General features: G+C 40.8%; 6 protein-coding genes across 6 annotated transcripts; 4 read left to right on the top strand and 2 right to left on the bottom strand.

Moving 5' to 3' along the window:
• Positions 1–187: 187 nt before the first annotated feature.
• On the bottom strand, positions 188–1,486 carry XDJ1 (Xdj1p; the record flags this gene model as incomplete). The annotated part of the gene is made up of 1 exon (XM_022609076.1): positions 188–1,486. The coding sequence occupies one exon, from the start codon at positions 1,484–1,486 to the stop codon at positions 188–190; it is 1,299 nt and encodes a 432-aa protein (XP_022465508.1).
• A 1,918-nt stretch (positions 1,487–3,404) lies between these two features.
• ALT1 (alanine transaminase ALT1) lies at positions 3,405–5,180 on the top strand (the record flags this gene model as incomplete). The annotated part of the gene is made up of 1 exon (XM_022609075.1): positions 3,405–5,180. The coding sequence occupies one exon, from the start codon at positions 3,405–3,407 to the stop codon at positions 5,178–5,180; it is 1,776 nt and encodes a 591-aa protein (XP_022465507.1).
• Positions 5,181–5,662: 482 nt separating this feature from the next.
• CSF1 (Csf1p) lies at positions 5,663–14,659 on the top strand (the record flags this gene model as incomplete). The annotated part of the gene is made up of 1 exon (XM_022609073.1): positions 5,663–14,659. One exon carries the CDS (start codon positions 5,663–5,665, stop codon positions 14,657–14,659), a length of 8,997 nt encoding a protein of 2,998 aa, XP_022465506.1.
• Positions 14,660–14,788: 129 nt separating this feature from the next.
• SMC4 (condensin subunit SMC4) lies at positions 14,789–19,123 on the bottom strand (the record flags this gene model as incomplete). Its single annotated transcript, XM_022609072.1, has 1 exon — positions 14,789–19,123. One exon carries the CDS (start codon positions 19,121–19,123, stop codon positions 14,789–14,791), a length of 4,335 nt encoding a protein of 1,444 aa, XP_022465505.1.
• A 219-nt stretch (positions 19,124–19,342) lies between these two features.
• On the top strand, positions 19,343–20,617 carry ARP6 (Arp6p; the record flags this gene model as incomplete). The annotated part of the gene is made up of 1 exon (XM_022609071.1): positions 19,343–20,617. One exon carries the CDS (start codon positions 19,343–19,345, stop codon positions 20,615–20,617), a length of 1,275 nt encoding a protein of 424 aa, XP_022465504.1.
• A 381-nt stretch (positions 20,618–20,998) lies between these two features.
• On the top strand, positions 20,999–24,607 carry RAX2 (Rax2p; the record flags this gene model as incomplete). The annotated part of the gene is made up of 1 exon (XM_022609070.1): positions 20,999–24,607. One exon carries the CDS (start codon positions 20,999–21,001, stop codon positions 24,605–24,607), a length of 3,609 nt encoding a protein of 1,202 aa, XP_022465503.1.
• Between the last annotated feature and the right edge of the window lie 81 nt (positions 24,608–24,688).

Genomic DNA, 24,688 nt, shown 5'->3' with positions numbered 1-24,688 from the left:
TATTGTTCATGGGAGCTCGCAAGGAAGAAGAGAGAGCTAAAGTAGTCGGTGATGAGACTCTTCTCATGTCTATTCGGTTACGTTTTGTATTTACATGTATGCTAGAAATGTATTACTATATGCTTATCTTGCTCATCAAGGCGTAACACAGTGCTGGAAATGAACTGGGCTACTCTTTTAACGGCGGTCACTGGATACTGCACTTGTACAATCCCTGAGCCGGTGGCCGAGATGCGGTCTTCGTGTTTGAGGAACGAGTGCCCTCATCAGTTGCCTTCAAGATCTCGTAGTCCTTGACGAACTCGGCATTATTGGCATCGCCTGTTTGTGCGTGCCCGTCGTCGGATTTCCCCGCCGGTAAAACATTTGTCAATGTCGTTATGTCGTTTCTTTCACTAATCCAATTATCGGGTGGGAACTCGACGTTTACGTGTACGAACATATCGCCAAACTCAGTGCCGTTGGGCGTCTTTGGCCACCCTTCGCCCTTAATCACAATCGTATCTCCAGGTCTAAGAACTTTCCCCTGCGGCATCGTCAGCTTCAACACTCTGTCGTCGAACGTTTTCGTTAGAAATCTCCCCTGGGTACCAGAGATAGCCTCTATGAGTGGGATCTCGATGTTCATGTGTAAATCGGTACCTTCCTTTGTTACCAAGATATCGGGGTCTCCACCATTTGGTTCATCGTGAAGTTTAAGACGGAAAACAATATCACCGGCACGTCTCGTCCTTAAGTCCTCGTCACCTTTCTCCTTGAAAATTATCGTATTGCTATTTTCGCTACCGCGAGGGATAGTTACCAAAAGTTGTTGTTTTTCCTTAATCAGCCCTTCCCCATGGCAGAGTTTACATTTATTCTTGTCACTAGTGGGTTTTGCTGTGTACTCACCTTTACCGAAACACTTCCGACACGAAATCCTTTGGACGTATTGGAAAAATGGGGAGTCCCCCACAAGTCTCTCCACATAACCTGCCCCTTTACATTTGGTACACGAAAGCACCGGTGGACTGTACAAATCTCCGTTTTTCCTCCTCCTCCAGCAATTCCCGTCACACAAGGTACAAATCACGTTCCGCGTCAATTGAAATTTCACGTTCTTCCCATTGTAAAGATCTTTCAAAGTTACCTCAATTTCAATTTGTGTTGCCTCATTAGTCGACTCATCTTCACGCTGAGGGTGACCCCCCATCGGGTGGGCGTTTCGTCCCTCATTGAAAAAATTCATAAAATCATCACCAAAATTGAACCCGTACCCTTGACCTTCATATTCCTCCTCCATTTCCTCTACGTATTCTCCGTTAGATAAAATCTCATATGCAGTAGTAATCTCTTTAAATTTCATCTCATTCGAGGCCTTTTCTTCAGGATCGATGACTTTGTCCGGGTGGAATTTCAACGCTAATTTCCGATACGCCTTCCGGATCTCATCGTCTGTTGAATCTCTGTCGACGCCAAGAATGTCGTACGGATTCAACTTGGCCATGGTTTATTGCCTGGTTCTGTACTACACTGTGTGTATATATTTTTTGGTAGTTAATACTTATTTGATCGGTCCTTTATGAATCGTTACTGTGTTTAAGACGAACACCAATTTTTTTTTTTTGTCAAATTTCATCCATTATGGTATTTTTCCCGATTTTGACACTTAACGCAATGCAGTAACGAGTTGAACTATGACGTAGCATTGCCAGATTTACAAGTTCAAGCAATTGGATACAATTTCTCCCTGCCCTGACTATTACATTGAACTAGTAGTAGCAATATCCAAAAGAATTCACTAACTCAATGGAATAGTCGTACTCACGAGCCGGTCTAAGACTTTACAACTTCTTCATACACAGTATAAAAAGTTACCAGCCAACACTCCCTGGTTCAGCTTGCGTCTGATATGTAGTTAGCTCAAGGGCACTCTGTATACAGCAGCAATAGGTAAACACTGCTCGTTGGGTGGTTCTGTTACGGTACCAGGATATTGACCGAGGGAATCGCTTAACTAAGCTAATCTTATGAACAGCGAATCCACGTATCAAGGGAACAAATTGCAAAGCCTTGTACTATTGAGCTTATCGTTAGAATAGACGCTATCCTTCATTAAAGATAGTGGCACACTCCAATGTACTGTGATCCTGCCACGCTACTAATACAAGACGAGAAAGACAGCCACGCATCGAGTTTCCTGATTGGGACACAACCGTTCAAAGAGGACGGTGTGTTTTATTTTTTTTATTTTTATCGATTTTTTCGCCTTGAAGAAAGAGCCGCGGCGCTATTTAATGTGCGCCACGGTTTCGGGTCTCCCCTCCCATGGGAAGATAACTGAGACAGCATATCGCACAAATTATGCAAGAGCACTAACCCGATTACGCTGTCACAGTCGCTAGATGATATCCGATCTGCAGAACATTCGGGCATCTCATTATTCTCATGATGAGTACAATAAGCAGATGAGTACATAGCACATCGACGTCGACGTATACGTATAAATACTAACGGTTTTTTTTCTTGTCTTCCTCTGCAGGAACATTGTAACTTCCGGAATACTAATTAATCTTGTTTCTTTCGATCAACATAAATTTTCTCTTGGCTTTACGCTATACCCGATCATTCCAAAGAGGGGTACATTTACGTCTACCGTTTATTTTCCTTTCCCACAGGTACCTACTTCGCTTCTATAGAGAAGGGTATCCCTCTACGTCATTCCAAAAAACTCGTTAACGTACCCCTCTATCGAAGGTAAGACAGTTTAAGAGAACGAGAAAAGAAAGGAAAAGAAGGTAAGACATACATAGCGTTACCGTGTTTGACCACAGCCTTCTCTACGCTTTATCTTCGTGCTACACTTTGGCCACCATTACTACTATAACGCCCGGACTTAGGCGCAACTGATTGCCGATCCCCCTCACTTTCAATAGAGAACCTATCTTTTAAAGGGTTCCCCGTCTGTTATCACCCAATAGTGTAATAGATACATCATCTCTCACTACAAGTGCTCTCCCAAACACACACGACACACCATTTGGAGGAAAACCCTACATTATTCAAGTGCCCTTATTGTTTGCTGTTACCCTCTTTCCCGGAAGAAAATACGAGCCACGCCACCAAGTGACTGATATTTAACGCTACTTTTTTTCTTCCACCCCATAAATAATACAATTTCCTCTCTCGTATCTTCTGCGTGACCAGTTCCCGTTTTAGGTTCTTCTGAAGCAAGTTTATATCTTTCCCGGTCCACAAGCAGAAGTATTATTCTCGACGGGGAGTCTGTTGTCGTCATTGATATTGGGAACGTCACAAGTATTTTTTTGCTTTCTCTTTTCTCAAAATACGTCATTAATAGTTCGTATTCCCGCAAAAAAAGATATCAACAATAACACTTTGGAAGAGAAATTTCTTATATAAATATGCTCGCTGCTCGTCCATACTCTACTAAAATGTCTGTTGTTTACAGAGGAGGCGGTTCCCTAAACTCAACAACAAAAAGATTCTTTTTGACTACTTCTCAAAAAATGGCACCATCTGTTATTCTAAGACAGCAACCAAATGATTTGATAATACAACCGTATCAGCACTTTGATATTGGGCCAAAACCAAGTTTGATTATTTCGAGAAAGTTTTCCGCCTCGGAAAATATCAAAATGCCACACGCCGTCAAGAGACAGAGGAAACCTGCTAAGGATCAACTCCATAGCAAGTCGCACTACAAATTCACTCCTGCTGCGCAAGTGAAAATTGCAGACTTGAACGAAAATGTCCTTAAGGCTAAATACGCTGTCAGGGGATCCATCCCCATGAGAGCTGAACAGTTGCAACACCAGTTACAAGAGGACCCACGGTCTTTACCCTTCGATAAGATTATCAACGCCAACATCGGGAACCCTCAGCAACTAAATCAGAAACCGTTAAGTTTTTACAGACAAGTCTTGTCGCTTCTTCAGTTCCCAGAACTATTGAATTCTTTGAAGGAAAACCCAGCTGCTGCCACCAGCCTGTACAAAGCAGACGCAGTGAGGAGAGCTGAAAAGTTACTGGAGGACATTGGTGGGTCTGTTGGTGCATACTCTACTTCTCAAGGTGTGATGGGGATCAGGAAAACTGTCGCCGACTTTATTACCCGCAGGGACAACAATGAACCAGCTTATCCAGAGGATATATTTTTGACTGCAGGAGCCTCTGCAGCTGTATCGTATTTACTTTCCATCTTTTGCAAAGGTGAAAAGACTGGGGTCTTGATTCCTATCCCTCAGTACCCATTGTACACTGCAACCTTGGCTCTGAATAACTCGCACACCTTGCCATACTACTTGGATGAGAAATCCGGTTGGTCGACCAACACGAAGGAGATCGATTCCGTAGTCCTTGACGCGATAGATAGAAACATTAAACCTTCTGTCTTGGTCGTCATCAACCCAGGTAATCCAACAGGTGCAGTACTATCTGAAAAGGCCATTGCCGAGATCTTCGAAATCGCCGCTAAGTACGGTATTGTCGTCATTGCAGATGAAGTTTACCAGGAGAATATCTTTGACGAAGATGTAAAATTCCATTCCATGAAAAAAGTGTTGCGGAAGTTGCAACAGGAACATCCAGGTAAGTTTGACGAAGTTCAACTGGCTTCATTGCATTCGACTTCAAAGGGTGTTTCCGGTGAATGTGGCCAAAGAGGTGGGTTCATGGAGTTGACCGGGTTTTCACACGAAATCCGCCAGGTTATTTTGAAGCTAGCCTCCATTTCTTTGTGTCCTGTCGTGACGGGTCAGGCCCTGGTCGATTTGATGGTTCATCCACCACAGGAGGGTGAGGAGTCCTATGAATTAGACCAAGCAGAACGTAGCCACATTCACTCAGAACTTCATAAGCGCGCCAATAAACTGTGGGAAACCTTCAATAGATTGGAAGGTATCCAATGCCAGAAACCACAGGGTGCCATGTATCTATTCCCCAGATTGAACTTGCCATTCAAGGCCGTTCAAAAAGCCCAACATATGGAGATGACCGCAGACGAATTCTACTGTAAAGAGCTGCTGGAAAACACTGGTATCTGTACTGTGCCAGGTTCTGGGTTTGGTCAAGTGCCAGGCACTTACCACCTGAGAACCACTTTCCTAGCCCCAGGCACGGAATGGATTGACCTATGGGAGAAATTCCACAAGGAGTTTTATAACAAGTACCGTGATTGAAAGAGTTTTGAGCTGAGCAGAAGGAGACTGGATTGTTTTGACCCATTAGCGAGTCTATTCATACAGAAAAGTCTCAGAATTGTAGCTTATATTCTCATCATTCCCTTTATTATGCCCACTTTCAATCTCCACGCTCCTCGCACTCCTCTTTCTCCTATGTTTTTCGGGAACCATATGTAAATATACATTGCAACTTACATATAATCTCAACGACTAATGTATTCATTCTTTCCATTTTGTACGGACCGCGAAAGTTGTTGTCGATCATTTCAGTTCGTTACATCGGTACCAAAAGCCAAAGGGGGAAAATCCATGAAAAATGAAGAACCAAGAAATAAATAAAAAAATAGCGTGGAGAACATCACTACTCTATATGGAGGTACCGTGATCTTGGTGTAGCTAGTTTTTAACGTATCAACTCATCAACTTTCCTCACCAGTACGTGAAGGGGCTACAGCAACGACTAAAGGTATAATCCAGTCATGGCTGATACAGTATCACAATTCAATAGTATCTCTTTAGACAAGGGAAAGGATTTCAGTTGGGTGTTCCTGGTGGACTGGATCCTGACGCTAATATTATCAATCACAGTACTGTTTTACGTTGGGCGAGCTATAGCATGGTTTATTAGCTTTATAGCAGAATGGTTGTTATGGAAGCGATATCGGCTGAAAGTAAATATAGAATCTCTCCGAGTGAGTTTACTAGGTGGGAGAATATTCTTTAAGAACCTAACCATCATCGACAAAGACTATACCATTTCCTTTCTCATAGGACAAATATCTTGGAGGTACTGGCTATTTAGGCCTAGGATACCTCAGTTTCTAACGGAACTAAACGCAGAAGATGATGATGGGGCATCGCTTCAACGAAATGAGAAACTGGCATGTAGGCTTTTACTGGAGTGCGAAGGGGTGGAACTCTTCTTATATAATAGAACAGTGGCGTACGACAACACAATTAAAATGTTTTCCAAGGAAGAAAGGGCGAAGTTTGAGGAGTTTCTGAACGAACACGTCTTCACAGACCGCGCTTCGACCGAATCCAGCAACGGATCATCTTCAGAGGAATCCAAGGCACAGGATGAGGTTGAAATTAAATCTTACACAGAGAGTTCCTTTGACGAGAGCAATGAATCTCAAATGGCGAACGACCGTATTTTCCACGATGAGGAAACTGGTAAAAACTTATTCCTGAATTACCTCCCTCTACAAATTAAGGTTTCGCATGCATCATATGTGGTGGGTAACAAATTCACGCCATCATTATTGATTGTCAGTGCCGATAGTGCAGAAGGTGTGATGGATTATTGTCAGCCGAAGGAAAAGTTGGATATATACAAAACCAAGCTCACCATGGACGCAAAAAATGTTTCAGTTTCATTGAAACAAAATATTGGCTACAACGAGGAGGTCTTGCTGAAGTTTAAGCTAACAACTGGGAAATTATCAAAGTTATGGGATAATTTTGTTAAAGCTACCGCATTTGTGAGAAAACCGTTGGGTTTGTCCCGAAAAAAGAAAAACAGACCATCGGTGACAGCGAATTTTCATCAAAAATGGAGAGGTCTCTCTCTATACAAGAACTATATGTTTGAGGATGTCCAAAATGATTTAGATGATATAGAGTTTGATTTGGCAGGGCATGAATATGCAAAATTTACCAGTATCATTAAATGTCCCAGGGCAATTCTAACATATGAATTTGATATCCCGGGGTTTGTACCACATGGTGCACACCCAACATTATCCTCTATTGACGGTCCGGATATCGGAAATAACGGGGCACCGCCAACTTTTGGATTAGAGATTCAGCTCTTTGGTGGGTCGCTTTGTTATGGGCCTTGGGCACAGAGACAGGTGGCCTTTATTCAATCGCTGTTGGCACCTCAAATATCCCGTGATCAGAAACCTGTGAAACCGCTACAACCCGGTGAGAGGAGAATGTACACATTATTCAAACTTGGTATCGTGGTGAACGAAGATATCACATGGCGGATACCAACGAGGGAATCGAGTAAAGATGCGGAATTTTTGAGGCACTATAAGAACACAAACGAAGATTATAGACCCTTCGGTTGGTTGGATCTTAAATTTTCCAAAGATTCATATGCATCGTTCAATTTTGCATTGTGCTCTACCGCGGATGGTTCACAAAACACTATGAAAATCCATTTAGGAGACTCAGAGATCAGATCGAGCGTTAATCACGATATTTTCATCAAATCAAAAAGTCTCGATTTTGATCTTAATCTAGGGTTTCCACTTGGTTGGAATGAAAAAGCGAAATGGACTATAAATGTGGCCTCCAGTCAACTGGAAACGTTTCTGCTTAGAGAACACATTACATTGATAGCGGATACGATGTCCGATTTTTCGACAGGGGAGCCAACACCGTATGAACTTTTCAGGCCGTTTCTCTACACAATAAACTGGAAACTTGACGGTTACTCGATATACCTGAATGTGAACGATCACAACATTGTTAACAATCCGTTGGATTTCAATGAAAATTGTTATCTGTCCTTTCACGGAGACATATTGAATGTGGATATAACTGTTCCAAAAGACAGGATCGATGCAAGAGCTACTGACATTTCATACAATATCTACACCCCGATGTTCAGATTGATGTTAAATGCACCTCCTTGGAACACACTAAATGAGTTCATGAAACATAAGGAAGTTGGCCGGGCATATGACTTCAGAACTACAGGAAACTATCTCATTTACAATGAATTAGATGTGGATAACGTTGATATGATTACCATTATATGTTCCAGTAAGAGCACGGTTTTACATTGTTACGGATTTGTTATTAGGTATTTGATGAACATCAAGATGAACTATTTTGGTGATTTTTTCCATTTCGTCACATCTGAAGAGTACACAGAAAAAATTAGCTCGAAGGGCTACGGTGAAGGCAGTCTTTTTGAAAAATATTCAGATGACGCTTCCACATTTGTATCTGATTTTGATAAAAACAATGAGGAGGACGATAAAGTGAAGGTTCCTAGAGGACCAGCTGACGTTCGAAGAAAAACAAACGAAACGGACTTGTGGCTTACCTTCAACATTTGGGAGGGAGCTTTGCTGTTGCCAGAAACAATTTACAACTGTGATCCATGCATTGCCTTGCATTTTGGAGAATTGGCCATTGATGTCAGGAGTACTAACTATTACATGGATCTACTAGCAAGCTTAGATGATATCATCCTCCGTCAGTATTCAAATGTGCAACCAAACGAGATTTTTGAAAATGTGCGCCAATGCAATGGTAGAGATGTTAAAGGGCACAGTTATATTTCGAACATCAATATTCATGGTCACAGAATGTACGGGTTACCACCGACTGAACCAACATACTTTTGTAAATGGGATTTCGATTTGGGAACCATTAAACTCGAATCTGAAGTAGACTTTATGAAAGGGCTTGTGACTTCCTTTCAAAAAATTGGTTTTGGTTTCGATGACTTAGAAAACGTGCTATTGTATGAAAAAGAGGTAGTTGATGATATGACTGCTGTCACAGTCAATGTAAAGGACTTCAAAATCATAATACATAACCCTGAATTACACTCGCGGGCAGAGTTGATCCTGAACAACATGCAGTTTTGCAATATCGATTTTGAAAATGAAAAGTACTCTACTAGAATGGACATCAGAATTCCGCTACTAAAATTGTCCCTTTATGGGTATAACTATGAGGCTAGTAAGGAACTGTCTTTTTTCAATTTTGAAACGAAGATAAATTTTACCAATTTTTGCAACTACAAAAACTGTGTTCAACATAGAGCATTACAAAGGGACTATATAACAATGAATGATGCTCCCTTCCATCGTTGTGGATTCATATTACCTGCGAGCTACCAAAATTCTGTGATCTATCAAAAACTGTATGGGAGCATAGTACCCTCTAGCTCTTTGCCACCTTTACCTCTTCCTCTTTTAGAAGAAACTTTTGAGTTTATCATCCAAGACTTCTTACACGAATATAACACCACGAGCGATTGCATTATCTTAAACTTGCCGTACCCTGATTCCACCAACTTGAACTCCGATAGTTTTAACTCATATCCCGATACCGCACCCCACACACTGAGCGACACAATCATTAGAAAGTCGCCTTTACCTGAAGATGAGCGTGATAATTACGTGATTGACTTTCGTTATATTTCGATCTCCATTGACCCTGAACTGTTTTTCTATATAGAAAAACTATTGAATCATTTTTACGGTGACGATGATACCCAAGTTATTGATAGTATTGAAATAGGGCTTGTGAAAAGACTCAGTAACTTTCAAGAAGGTATATCGAGCATTAATAATTTCAAAATTAGAATTCTGTTTTTTGACGTCTTTTGGGGACAGCGAGACACAGGAGGAATTGAGCTTTACCTTGATACACTAGATTTTGAAATGAACGAGAAATCCATCGAAAAAAATCGTGAAAAAAGTTTAACTGAGGTGACTACTCTTATGAAGTTGAATTCGATACGAGCATCAGTTAATGCAAAATATTCTCGTGGGAAAACTGAAGGGCAACCACCGGCATTATCTTTGATGGTTGAAGGTGTTAAATTCTGGTCGACTACAGCGAAAAAAGTAATAAACTCGATTATTCTAACATCCATAGACGCCACAATTGATGAGACACAAGTTGTTTGGCTATTTAACTTCTTTGGGGATCAAAAAGAGCTAATTGGATCAGTTGTGAAAACGTTTGAAAAAGTACAGAAGTTGAGGACGCAGTCAAGAAAAGAATTGATATCCCGACTCACAGTTGCGAGTGAATATTATCAAATTAGTCACGATCCATACGTTATTACGAAGCCTGCGTTTATTACACGATTATCGCGGGGTCACGTCCGTGAAAACCGTAGTTGGAAAATCATTACAAGACTGCGTCATATAATGACGTACCTCCCTGATGACTGGAACGAGACAGTGGCAAAGCAATTAAAGGAACGAAAATATAATGCTTCAAAGGATGCAAAAAGTATTTTCATGTCTGTTTTTTCTTCGTGGAGGAACTGGGAATTTTCTGACGTTGCACGTTCCTACATTTACAATAAGGTGTTTCTGGCAAATCAAGCAGAAAAACAACAAAAGACCGTGAATAAAGGATGGAAAGCTGCGTTCGTTTCTGTTTACATCACTGTTTACACAGCGGGTCTTGGTGTAGATCATAGTTTTATTGTCACCAAGTCTAATTTGGTATTTGAGGAAACTCCTGATACTACTGAAAGTGGTTATAATCAAGAAAAGGTTATTAATGTCACCGGAAATTTAGGCTCTATCAAAGGGAAAATAAGCGATAAGATGTTTAAGCTTCATAATCTTATGAATTTGGTTCAACAACAGGAGGATCCAGCGTTAAAAAGTATTTCTTCGTTTTCCAGGTCATTTAAGCTTAATATCGCATTGCTCTTCGATAGTAGCGATTTACTGTTCGTGTTTGGGGAAACAAGTCTTACAAACACCATTCATTCGGGTAAAGCAAGTTTTCTGTGGGAAAATCCAAAAGGACCTACAAAAGAGACTGCTTCTTTAGTTTTATATGCAAAGCGATGTGAAACATCAATGAAACATCGAAACTCCATGCTATTCGAAAACCAAATTACAGGGATAGCTCTTTCTGCGGCAGCTGATTCGATTATTAGTCATCCTTCGATAGTTGCTAATTTTCAATGTGATGATATCAATCTTCGTGTTATGCCACAAACAGAAGTTATTGTTACCTTTTTACAGGAATTCATAGCCAAATTTAATTTGGTTAAAGAAAGCTTTGAAACCGATGATTTGCCTAAACCTACTCCAACCAACGATTCGCCTAAACCTACTCCAACCAAAATTAATCCGTTCCTTCTTGTTGATTTGGACTTTACATGTTTTTTTTCAAATGTTAGTCTCGACATAATGCCTATCGTCCCTTTTCAATTCAGACAAGAAACAAAAAAAATGGAATTCAAATTTAGTTCACAACGAACCCAGAACTTTCAATTCAATATATGGGACTCGGATCTTTATCTGGGTTCGCATTTGACTAAGCAGCAATATTTCCGTCTTTCTCTGGGCAATATTATAGTAGGATATACAAATGGTCGTTTGGTTAACACTATTCACAACCTAGATGTCTCTGCTTCCATAGTGAAATTAACTTTTTCGGAACCACACAGAATGCTTTTCAGTTTCTTACAGGATGAACGTGAAGTTTCAAGAAGTGTAAAGAAACTACAAGTTTTGGGAAATCTTTTTTCTTCTGAACCGGAGATAAATACGATTCCTGCTGGAGCTAAGATTGATTGGAGATTAAATGCCGATATCAAATATCTCGGCATACTGATCCCAGTTTCCACAACCTTCTTTGTGTTTGAAATGCATACATTACTTGCTTCACTGGCTGACGTTGATTACGGGGAAATTTATAGGGAGGCAGACGAAGCCTCCGGTCAAGTTTCTGTTGATAACATTCTTTTTTTGATCAAAGATCGTACAATTCCATCAACCCTATCTCGGATTATTGATCTCTCCTTCAAGATCTCAGCAATTCAAAAAATCATGGAGAGCCACCACTCGTATCAAATCGAGTCACCGCACTTGAGATTTTGTTTTTCGCCATATTCTCTGGTGCGTATTCTTTGGGGTGGACACCAACTTTTGGCATTGCATTCACATTACCGGCGACACCATTCAAAAAATCTGTGGGATTTCCTACCAAAGAAAGAAAAGAAGGTTGAAGAAGATAAAACTACTTCTTTCTTTTCGACTTTGACATTTGGCTCTTGCCATATCCTATCCTATAATTTCTGTGTCGGATGGTTATTTCAGAATAATGGGGATACCGATGCAGGGCTTATTTTGGGTTACAACCGTTTATTTTCAGCCTACGAAAAGGGTTGTGGTAAGCTTACTTTAGTGGATGCATTCTTTTCGGTTTCCAACGGTAGAACTTCAGACACCTTTTATTCTGATGGAAATGAAGAAGATAAGTACAATCGAAGCTTTCTTCCTAATTTGCAGATAATATATTGGCTAAAGGCTGCCGCAGAAATGAAAGATGTTTTTATCAGACTTCATGGTGAAACTTTAGATGTTAATTTTCTGTCATCTTTTGTCAAAATCATTGAGGCAACACTACAGTCGATACAAGTTTTTCAGGAGTTGAAAAAAGTATTGGTGAATCCATTAACACAATCTGAAGCAAGATCGGAAGAGGAAGAGGAGGAGAGTGAGGAACATAATAGACGAGAAACCGTTCCTGGTAAAGAAAAAAAGGAAGATGCTCCACGCAAAGATATTGCTCCATTCCTATCGGATATTAGAAAGGTTAACTGTCAATTCAAGTATGATGGTGGTATATTCAAGGTGTATTCTTTTGAGGATATTGAATCGAACCTGGATCCATCGTTTGAGATCAGAAGTCCAGGAGTAACAATCGATTTAGATTATAAGAATAATATTGGCGATGTAAAACCTCATCTTATCAGAACATTGATTACAGTCAATTCCACTCATAATGTTCTATTTGCACGTTGTGCTCCGTTATTAATGGCACTGTCTCAGGATATTCAACATATGGTGAAGAAACATAGTTCAAAGAAAAAACCAGAGCCAAAACAGCGTGTGTCAAGGCCCTCCCAGAATATAGATTATAAACGGCTGTTGAACAGCTTCGACATTCTGTTTAAAATTATATCATCTGAGCAAAAATTGAGTTTAAGTTGTGAACCGAAAGCAAAAGTCCAAGCAAATGTTGGTTTCGACTCTTTTATGTTTGCGATTCTTACCAACGACCTTGATACGTCTGAACCTTTGTCTTTCGCACTGGTGGTAAAGAATACGAGATCAGCAATTAGGCATATTTTTTCGAGGGAACCAAGTGCTTCATTTGGTTTAGACCTGATTGATGTTACATTCATGTTTACTCACCCAAATATTATCAATATGTTCGGGGCTTGTTTGATATCGGATGTCGAGGTATACTTCAATGTTAAACAATTACAGAATTTGTATTTGTTTTTGGATATTTGGAAATTGAGTAACTTGCTACGTCCTAAACCGATGAAAAAACCAGAGGATCACCATGTTGCTATTGACGCACCACCATCTTCGCCAATGGATGTTGGAAATATAATTCCCTGGTGCTTTACTCTCATCTTTGCCAACATAAACGGTAAAGTTGATCTTGGACCTTCTTTGGGTCTTTTGTCGTTAAGTATGAGGAAGGCGTGGTTTGCTTCAGATCATTATGAGAGCAAAAGACAATTGCTACATGCATACATTGATCAAATAAAACTAACCGCTAAGGGGAGGTTGAGTGGTATTGTCGAACTTGATGGTGCGCTCTGGGCCGCCGAAGTTAATTGGCCTAAGTATGACGATCCATACCCACTTGTGGCCTTGTCGTTTGTCATAAGCAATATTTCTTTAAAAGTGGCGTTTGACTACCATATGTTCTTGATTGGTACAGTTTTGAATACGGTCTTCCACTTGCATAGTGAAAGAGACACGTCTGGTTTTATGCCTGATTTGTTAAAGGTAATGTTAACTTGCGAACAGATCGATATGTGTTCTACAGCTTTGGTTGCAGCTAATTTACTTGATTTATACAACACGATCATGAGAATGAGGCAAGATACAAATGTGTCGTATCTGGAAACTTTACGGGAGTCTAATACCACAGATACAAAGGAAACAGTGGACTATAAGGATATTTTGAAGGTATTGAATTTGATCCAGACCGATGTAGTTGTCGATATAAACACTTTGAATGTCCAGATATCCCCTATTTCTTTGTTTGATGTGGAGGTTTTGGTTGTCAATATTGCCAATGTCTGTGCAAACGTCAAAACCCACGCAGGAGAGAAATTGGAGACTTACCTCCATTTACAGCTTTACAATGCACACGGATCATTATCTAGCTCCAAAGGAGAAATGGATGAAGATATGGTTTCAAAGATATCTGTTGAGGACTACATGGTATACGCATCGAAGATAGTCGGTGGTACCATTTTCGATATTCCAAAACTGGAAATCAGTATGCATACTTTCCAGAAGTCCAATAGTGATATTCTGGAATACGGATACAGGAGTACATTCGGTGATAAAATCGCAGTGAGATGGAATCTGGGCCCGGTTAACTTCATCAAAGAGATGTGGACGACACATATAAAAGCACTTGCCGTTCGTCGCTCCCAATCTCTAGTCGGCACCACAGGCGATGAAGAGGGGGATGTAGAAAAGAGGATGAGGGACGAAGAAACACTTTCGAAGTTAACCTACATAGCGATTGAGGAGCCACAAATAGACACGCCTCAGATTAAAGATTTGGGAGATGCCACTCCATCTTTGGAATGGTTTGGGTTAAATCGGAAAAAATTCCCAATTTTTACACATCAGACTGTCATAGTTCCTGTCCAAAAGTTGATTCATTCTGCTGAAAAAGAATACGCAAATATTGTCGGGCATTCTCAATAGGTTTACAGCTAATTTATCAGTTGAAAAGCGATAGCTAGGAAAGATAAATCATATACTTCTGGGCAGATAAAGTTTTGTATTATATGTTTATTGATGATAGCATTATAGAAATAGAAGATAAACACGTATTTACTGAATTAAATCCTCCCTATTTCTTATCGTGGCATTCTTCGTCATATTTTCGTGTTTATAGATCCCTACTAGCTGTTTAGCAAGTTCAAACATGTTATTTCTCAGAGAGATAACAATGAACTGGGCGTTTTTAGTTCGTTCTTTGATGTAATTTGCAACTATCGACACGTTCCGGAAATCGAGCGCCGCATCAATTTCATCCATAACATACAACGGGGTGGGTTTATACTTGTGAAGTGCAAAAACCAAAGCCAGCGAACTCAGCGTTTTTTCACCCCCAGATAAGTTTGTAATGTTTCTCCAACTCTTTTTAGGCGGCATGACACTAAAAGTGACCCCTTCAGAAAACGGGTCCAGACTGTCAACCAGTTCAAGCTCAGCATTTCCACCCATTGTAATCATCTGATACATCTCCTTTAAGGTCATGGATATTATACTGAAACCCTCCATAAATTCATTGTATCTTTTCTTTTTAAGTTCTTCCATTATGCTAGTCAACTGATTTCTTTCACCTACACTATTATTAAGGTCAATTTTCCTTTTTTTGAATTCCACCAGTCTTTTTGCGTATTCTTCTAAAATCTCGATATTGATGCTGACGTTGTTGATAAAAGATTGAAGTTGATTGATTTCTTCATTCAGATTGTCAGTATCGATAGTACTCAATTCTTTGTCACTCAATCTAGGTATACCTTGGGAAACCAGATCGCCACAGTCATCAACATCCATCGATATTTCATCTGATGCCACTTTTACACTGTTGGACAACGACGAGGTGTTCATGTTTTCAACTCCCGCATCAGCTGCCCCCAACATCTCATTATCAACATTCGATGTTGTTTCATCAGTACCAGTAGTTGGCTGCTGATTTGCTTCTGTACCCTCTTCTTCCCTCAACAAATCAAGCGTGTGTGTCACATCTCTTAATCTAAAATTATTCAACTCTTCCAACAGCTGTCCATTCTCTTTTTTTAGGTATGATAGAATGGAGTTGGCCCTTTCAATTTTGTTTTCAAGTTCCAACTGGATTGTTTTAAATTCATTCACATTTTCGTTACTCTCATGTAGTTTATCTGAAAAGTTTTCAAGTTCCTGTTCGAGATTAATTTTTTCGTCTTGTATACTTTCTAGGGACTTGTTAATGTCTAGTAGACTATTTTTCGCAACCTCCGCTCTGGCTTTTGCGTGTGCAATTTCTTCCGTTGAGTTAGTTGACTCTTCAGTGGAGGCAATCAAACTCTTCCTCGCTTTTTTAAGTTCCGTATTCAGTTTCTTTACCACGGTCTTAGATTTTTTCAGCTTGGCCTGTAAAATGTCAATTCTTTGGTTCAAAGAACTTACTTTTGAATTCTGCAGTTGCAACTCAGATCCACCAATTCTCATAATTTCATCTTTCAAAAATGAAACTCTTTCAGAAGATGTTTTCGATTGATCCTGTAAATATTTGAGTTCTTGATTAAGAGCTTCCAAATTACCCAGCAGTAAGTCGAGATCATCTGTGTCTTTGATTGATTTTTCGTAGTCATTTGACTTCTCAGTAAGCTGGCTTCTAGTTAATTGGATCTGCTGGGTCAAAGCATCAATATCTATTAGTTTCTTTGATATTTCAAGCTCTAATTGAGGTTCTCTATCACAGAGTTTTCGTAATTCCTGTTCCATTGAATGGAACGTTTCCGAAGCAACATCGAATTGTTTTTCTCTTGCAGCCAGCTCCATCTCAAGTTTTTTCATATCCTCTAAGCTGAAAATTTCGGATGTGCCAGATACTTTTGTTGTCAGATTCATTAACCCTTTGAAGACACGAGAGCCACCACCACTCATTGTTCCTGAAATATCGATAAGCTGTCCATCTAGTGTAACGACTCTAAATCTTCTCTTTCCGTAAGCCACTCTATTGGCTTGTTTCAAATCTTTGGCGACCAGAGTATCTCTCAATACGCTATAAATCGCAGGTGCAAACCTCTTTTCTTTAGGCTTGACTAGATCGAATAGTCGTGGTACATTCTCCGGTGTTTGAATTGGGCTCATGTCAAAGCGTTTGAGTTTATCAAGGACAACGAACCTCGCATAACCAAGTTTGTTCTTACGCAAAAACTCTATGCAGGTTTGGCCACACTCTACACTTTCCACTACCATGTCGTCTAGTCTGGGGCATGCCGTTGAGATAGCAACGTCGTATTGATCTGCGATGATACCGAGATCACCGAGTCTTCCATGAAACCCATTGATACGACCGGATTGCTGCATTCTCATCAACGAAGTTAAGACTTTATTTTTATTTTGGGCTGTCGATACAGTAGAACGAGCTTCCATTGTCTTCTGTCTGTGTGAATTTAAAATTGCTTTCATCTCGTTCAATTTGACCCCAGCATCTTTACATTCTTTATCCCCTTCCTGCTTTTCTTTTACTAAGTTCCGTTTTGATTTGTTCAAATCCGTAACATCTTTCTCGTTATCCTCAAGGTCCTTCTGTAGCTTCAACAACTCCTCTTTTAAGCTTTCAATTTCCGCTCCCACTTTTCTTTTTGAATCACGTATCAAATCAATTTCCATTTCAACCAACTTGATTTGTGACTTTTTCTCTTGTATTTCGGTGTTGGAGGGTTCTAGTTCTTTTTCAATGGAGGCAATTTCGTCAGAAAACGTAACTGTTTTGTCCTTAAGCTGCAACTTAATATCCAGCAGGATCTTTTCTTCGACTTCTCGTTGCTTGCTCAAATCATTAACTTCAGCTTCATATTCTTCTTGTAGTTGGCTCTGTTCTTGTAACTCATGCTCATTTTTTGAAATTAGACTCTTTGAAGATTCAACTGTAGCCTTAGCCTTCTTCAATTTTTGGTCCAAGTTTTTCGTCGTCTCTTCCAAAGAAACGCTTTGGGTATTTATTTCTCTTTTCCTCTGGATAAGAGACTTTTCTTCGGTAGTCAAAGACGTCAGGTTATTCTTGCTTTCATCGATACTATTCTGCAATGTTTCAACTTCCTTCATAAACTGACTGTGTCTTTGTTTCTCCTGTTCAAAATCTGTACGCAAACTGTCAATTTGCCCTAATGTTGTTTTGATCTTGTCGTTGTTGACGTAAAGGTGGTACTGAGTCAACTTAGATTTCAGCAAGGTGAGTTGTTTCTCTTTCTCTAAAAACTCTAGGGCAGCATCCTTATCTTTCTCCAATGAATTTTTCTCATCATCCACAATACGGAATCTGTTTTCCTTTTCGATACAGAGCTCATTCATTGCTTCGATCTCGACCGTTTTTTGTTCAATCAAAGGTTTGTAATGTTTCGTTCCAATGATATCCTCCAAATACTCCAAAAGACCGTCTTCGTTGTCCTTCTCCGCCTTTGCCTTCATCTGGGCAATATTTTCGACTTCACCTTGTAATATAAGAAACCGTTTATGATCAAGATCAATACCTTGCTCCTTCAACAACTTTGTCACCTCCGTAAAATTACTTTCCTTGCCATTGATGAAATACTTTGAAGAATTGTTTTTAAAGGCCTTCCTTGTAATAACAAGCGTGTTCTCCGCTTCCATGGTATCGCCATCTGTAGGTGCAGTATATTCGTCTTTGACGTAACGAAAGTGTACCTCCACAGAGCAAAAATTCAAATTGGTAAACCTTTCAGACTTGTGAATCAGATCAGAAAGTCTATCCTGTCTCATCTTATTTGCCCTAAAACCAAAAACAAACAACATTGAATCTATAACATTAGATTTGCCCGACCCGTTGGGGCCCACCACAGCGGAAAAACTTGCGTCAAAGGGACCGATGGTTTGTTCACCTGCATACGATTTGAAATTATGTAGCACGAGTTTGTGGATGTAGAGTCGGTTCATTTTCCCTATTTTGGCGTTATGGGCATCATATAGTTTCTGCAATTCGAGCCTACTATTTTTGATCGGGGACAGCTGGATCAACTCCAATTTTCTCACAGGTGACCTATTTGGCGATCTGCCCGGTGATCTTGGTGGCGATTGTGAGTACATTTTTATTCTTCTCCCTCTACTGTCCTGTGATAGGGGCACCAATTTTTGTTGCAACGCTGGCACTTGAAGAGATGACGAAGCCGATGTCGTTGGTTGGGATAAGGCATATTTATTTTCTGATGGCCCGATAATCAGTTTCCGCGGTGTCACTGTCTTCTTAAAGTCTAAGGGCGATACAGACGACTGCAACTTTGGTAACGAATCATGCAAACTTGACTTGGTAGCATTGTTCTTGTTCCGCTCATCGTTTCTCGTTGTGTCCTCTTCCAAAGCCAGATCTTGGCACGGGGTGACCGCATCTTCACCAACCGTTCTCCGTTTTTTACTAGAAGGAGTATCTAACATAAATTTGAGTCTTCAGGCTGTGGTGATTTTGATTCAGGCAAGACGATGAGTTGCCAACGTGAACACATTCCCAGATGTTGACGCTGTTAAAGCACTATAAACATTGACAATGAAAAAAAATAACGTAGTATTACAGATATTGCAAACTGTTAATGCCCTGAAGTGAGAAAGAGAAGAGATCAACAGGTAGCTTCTCAGAAATTGTTTGCACAAGGGGAGATGGTGCCGTTTGTAATTGATAACGGTTCGTATGAGATCAAATTTGGTCATGCCAACTTGGTGACGCCATTTCGGGCGAACAACGGGATCGCAAAGGACAAGTATGGGGCTTCCTACCTATCGAATCATATGAAAACAATACGTGATATTTCTTCTGCTACGATACGGAGACCGCATGAATTGGGGCAACTGGTCTCCTGGGAATTGGAGGGTTGCATATGGGATTACTGTCTGTACAACCCCGATGAGTTCGATGGCTTTCATTTGGGTGATAATACGAGAGAGCAAGACTTGATTCTTACGGAGACGTGCTTCACGTTACCTGAACTGAGCAAAAACAGTGATCAGGTGGTATTTGAGGAGTACGAGTTTGCAACCATGTTCAAGTCACCGGCGAGCGGGTTTATGCCCTTTGCAAACTTGATTGGAAACAAAAATATGGAGCATCTTTGTGGGAAGGATACAGCAGTGAATACCGACTATACAACAGCCACTACGAAAGAGTATCGAGATTTCCAGTTGGTAATTGACTCTGGGTTTAACTGTACTTGGGTGGTCCCGATTATAAAGGGTGTCCCCTTCTATAAGGCCATCAAGAAAATGGACATAGGTGGCAGGTTTCTCAACGGTCTTCTAAAGGAGACGCTTTCTTTCCGCCATTACAACATGATGGACGAAACGATCCTACTAAATAATATCAAGGAGAAATGCCTATTTGTTAGTCCCGTATCTTATTTTGATAGCTTCAAGACAAAGCAGCAACAAGCGGTCGAGTACGTCCTGCCAGACTTTCAAACAAGTTTTCTAGGGTACTTGGTCGACGAGAGCAACAGAAAGGGTATTGACAGAGGCAGCGTACAGACGATCACGCTGACCGACGAACGGTTTGCTGTCCCCGAAACATTTTTCCATCCGGAGATGGCCAATATCTTGAAACCAGGACTTGTAGAAACAATTCTCGAGGCGATTTCTATGGTCCCAGAACCACTAAGACCCATCCTAGTGAGCAACATAGTCTGCGTCGGCGGGAACTTCAAGCTCCCGCACATGTCATCCCGCCTGACAAGTGAACTTCAGAGACAGTTGCCAACGGACTGGACGTGTCGTGTCACCGTCCCCTCCAGCAGCGACTGTGAATTGGCCGCATGGAACGCCATGGCCCAGTTTTCCAGCACGGACGTGTACAAAACGACAAGAGTCACGAGGGAAGAATACCTGGAGCACGGAACCGACTGGTGTTCGAAGCACCGCTTCACATACCAGAACTGGATCTGAACTGGACCCTTTGCTCCGCCCATCACGAGCTGCAATCTCGCGCTGGAACCGGTCGCGAGACCCGCTGCTCATCACTCGTCCTCTCGAGGTTTGTTGACGTTACTGTCCTAAAAGGGAAATTGAAATGCTTAACATGTTTTCTTGCGTCGTTTCTGAATTGGCGACCAGCAACAACGACAAGAGCCAGGTTCCCATCGCTACTGTGGTTCTTGCCAAGCAGGGTCGGGTGTTCTCGTTGTTTCCGGGAGACGTTGGCTCCACTTTATCCCTGTGTATTGATTTCAATTGACCGTTCTTTTGGGAATTGAGCTTTTCCTCTATTTTGTGTAGTGTTAGATACAAAAAAGTGATAGATCTGCACAGCGTGGTGGTAGAGTTATAATGTGGTGTTCAGTGGTGTACTGTCTCTGGTTTGCCGTTGCCATTACTAGGGCCAGTAATTTAGAAAATGTGCGGCGTATCTTAAACGCCACGGAGGTCACCGTACCGACGTTCGATGTAGGTAATAAGAATAACCAGTTTCAGATACTGGACGACATAAACGGTATATCCTTTTATGAGTATTTGGGACAACAGAATTTTACGACAGATGCAAACGTGACAGACGTACAAAGACTCATATACTATTCGAATGAGACTTTCATGTCCCTTTCTGATAGCATTGCCGCAGAGGCCCAAATACAAGGTATCATACCTCTTGGTGATGATAGTTTCATTTTAAGTGGTCAAGGGATGATAAATAACGTGTCACTAGCAAGCCAATTGGTTTTTAATATGACAGATTTATCGATCACCAAGATTTTTGACACACCGCTACGAAGTATAGAAGGAGTCACGGTTGACGGACCTCTGGTTTATTTCATGGGTAACTTCACTTTCAACAACAACACGGGGGCTATTATGTGGGATTCAAGGGATCGCTCGATAAACTTGCTGCCGTTCCACGGGTTTGGACCGTACGCCAACATCAATTCGATTCTGAAATTGAACGATGATAATATCCTCTTCGCTGGGCACTTTTCAACAGTGTGGAACTCCAGTTTGCTGTTACAGAGTAACGTGTCCGAGGAAAGTGTAAGAAATACAACCAGTCTACTGTTAAATCCATCGGTCCCCTTACAGTATTCCCAATGGAAAACGAATGGGGAATTAGACTCCTCCCAATTGATATGCCCTGATCCTTCGAAAGATTCATGGTCTGTTTCTGCTACCACAGGAGATTTTACATGTGAGTTGCCATTTCAAATCACACCTTCCAAAATACGGATATACAACTCTCCAGATAAAGACAGCCAGGTTTCTCTCTTCAGATTCTTAACTTATCCCGCGGGGAGCATAATGAACTTGACGTATCTGGATCCATTGTCAGGTAATATGACCAGCTGTGACGCGTTCTGCCCGTTATATTCTAAAACGGTGTTACAATCTCAGTGGGATAATACGGCAGAAGCTAATACGGTGGCAATCATAAATAATAACAGTACTAACATTCAATGGACCCCCAACTATCAAGAATTCGCATTGGTCAGTCCAGTAGCAGCAACCTCTCTCGAATTCAACGCGCTGGCCTCCTACGGAAATAATTTGGGTTTGGCTGGTTTCCAAATTTACCAAGCGTCCTTCTCGGCGTTCGGTAACAATTCGTTCAATACTCCAAATTGTAATAATAACGATAAAGACAGCAACAACACGTTCACTTCATCTTCGCTATCTCCAAACAACTGGACATCTGTGGGCGAATACCTGACAGTGGGATACACTCCAAACGAAAATCCTGTTCCAAAAGTTACCTACAAGATAGATATTCAGCACTCTGGTGAGTACTCAATTAATGTCTTTACTCCAGGATGCTCCGCGGACAATACATGCTCGACCAGAGGAATTGTGAACTATACGCTATTCGACACAGTAACCAACAAGATGTTAGCAACAAGTCTCATTTATCAAAACAACGACGAGATTAAATACGATACATTGTACAGTGGTCAACTAAACAGCTCATGTGAAATAACCATGACATACTACTCCGGCCTTTATGCATCTAACACTGTAACAACAATTGTGGCTGATAGAGTAGATTTGAATATAATATCGATGGATTTAAGTCACCGCACTGAAGTTTCAAAACTTGCTCTAAACGGTTTATTTCAATACCAGATTTCAAATTTCACAAATGACAGTATACCAATGAAAATCGCCAACACTTCGTTAAACCAATTTGCATTGAATAATTTTGAACCAAGTGTGTCATTGAGGGCATTTCCATTGAGCAACAGTTCAATTTTACTAAGTGGTACTGAGGGAAACATGTTCAGCATTAACTTAAATACCGATTTGAGTGTGCAAAACTCAACTAGATTAATCTCGACTGAAAACTTCACTACATTCCAGCCGTATTCCAACGGGCTAGTCATGTTAGATGGGCAAGGTAACGTCTCGTTGTTTAAGGACAATTTCAAAAATTTGAACACAACTATGGATGGCAGTTTAGCTACAGACGTTGCGAACATAACGTTAAATGGTGATGAACTGCTAGTTTTCAATAATGGCTACATCTATAATGTAACATCGCAGCAGCAAACACGCTCGAACAGCAGCATTTTCAATCTCACAGTATCCTCAGCAGGAGCAAACAGCATTAACGACACTATCTTCCTTGGCAAAGTTGTACAATGGCAATACGCTATTGCAAATCAGTCCGCTCAAGTCAACGCTGACTTTAACGATGGCATTGAACAGATGAGTTTGCCAAGCAATACTGTACCGTCTCGTGGTATTTTCCTTAACGATGACTCAACTGGTTATTTCTATAAAGAATCCAACAAGAGCAAACTATACATCACAAATAGTAATTCTACGAGTGGTTTAGAATGGTACGGGGAACCAGAAACTGTGGTATATGATAAAAACGATACGTTACTGATGGTTGGGTATTATAATGACAACACTTTCAGCTCAACCCTATCTCTAACAAACCTGACTAGTTTCGATGTCATTAAGGAAGAGAATTTGAATGTAGGTTCAAGCATATCGTCCCTACTTTATTTCGCGAAGAATGACACATTATTAGTTGCTGGTGATTTCGAACCGAGTAATGGAAATTGTTCTGACCTATGCCTGTATAACTACAAATCCGGTCAATGGGATTCTCTTGCCAACAATTCAGTTTCTGGCAGTGTTGCAGCTTTGCAGCTCTACCAAAATGATACCATACTGGTGCTTGGAAATTTAACGCTTCCACAGGCGAACGACGTGAACATGGCTTTTGTCAATTTGTCAAATAATCATGTTGGCTCATTGATTATGAAAAAGGACGCACCTGTGAATCTGCATTCGATGATTGTTAGCAATTCTCGGATTGTGGCCTGGAATGATACTGTGCTTTTCAGCTTTGATGGTAACTCTTGGACTCGCGTTTCTGTGCCTGGAACAGACTCATCTGCAACAAGCATTTCCTCAGTCCAGTTCATTTCCATGGAGGGAACAGATGACGCACTGTTGTTACTCGGTGAATTCAGGCACAGTGAATTCGGTGACATAAAATCCATCGTGTACAATTTCCGCGATTGGATACCGTACCTCTTGTATGTGGATGGACCAAGACAAGGCACCGGCCATTTGTTCATGAACCGAGACATCTCATTGCATAACATTGCTCAAATCCCATTATTAAACTCGACAAGAGTATTGACTAATCAATCATTTGCATCAAGCACAAGCAGCAGTGTATCATCCACAAGCACGACGCTTCCAAAAGTCTCAACAACTCATTCTAAGCCTGGCAGACGTATTGTAGACAGAGGGTTTGTCGTCCTTATAGGTCTGGCATTGGCCCTGGCAACGGTCTCCGTGATGGGGGTTGCTGGTGTCCTGTTGGCCTACATATTTCGGGACAACGTTGGGGACAGTTACCAAACGTTGAACCCTCGGATGGACGAAAACGCCATGGTCAACACTTTACCACCGGAGAAATTGAAAAACGCCACATAAATACTATATATATATATATATATATTATTTACCACTATCCTACAAAACCACTAATGGTTTGCATCTGACACGTTGCTGCTA

Source organism: Huiozyma naganishii, chromosome 7 (assembly GCF_000348985.1).
Source record: "Huiozyma naganishii CBS 8797 chromosome 7, complete genome".
NCBI classification, from domain to species: Eukaryota; Fungi; Ascomycota; class Saccharomycetes; order Saccharomycetales; family Saccharomycetaceae; genus Huiozyma; species Huiozyma naganishii.
The sequence above is the reverse complement of the archived record's forward strand: the minus strand, read 5'-3'. Positions and strand labels throughout refer to the sequence as shown.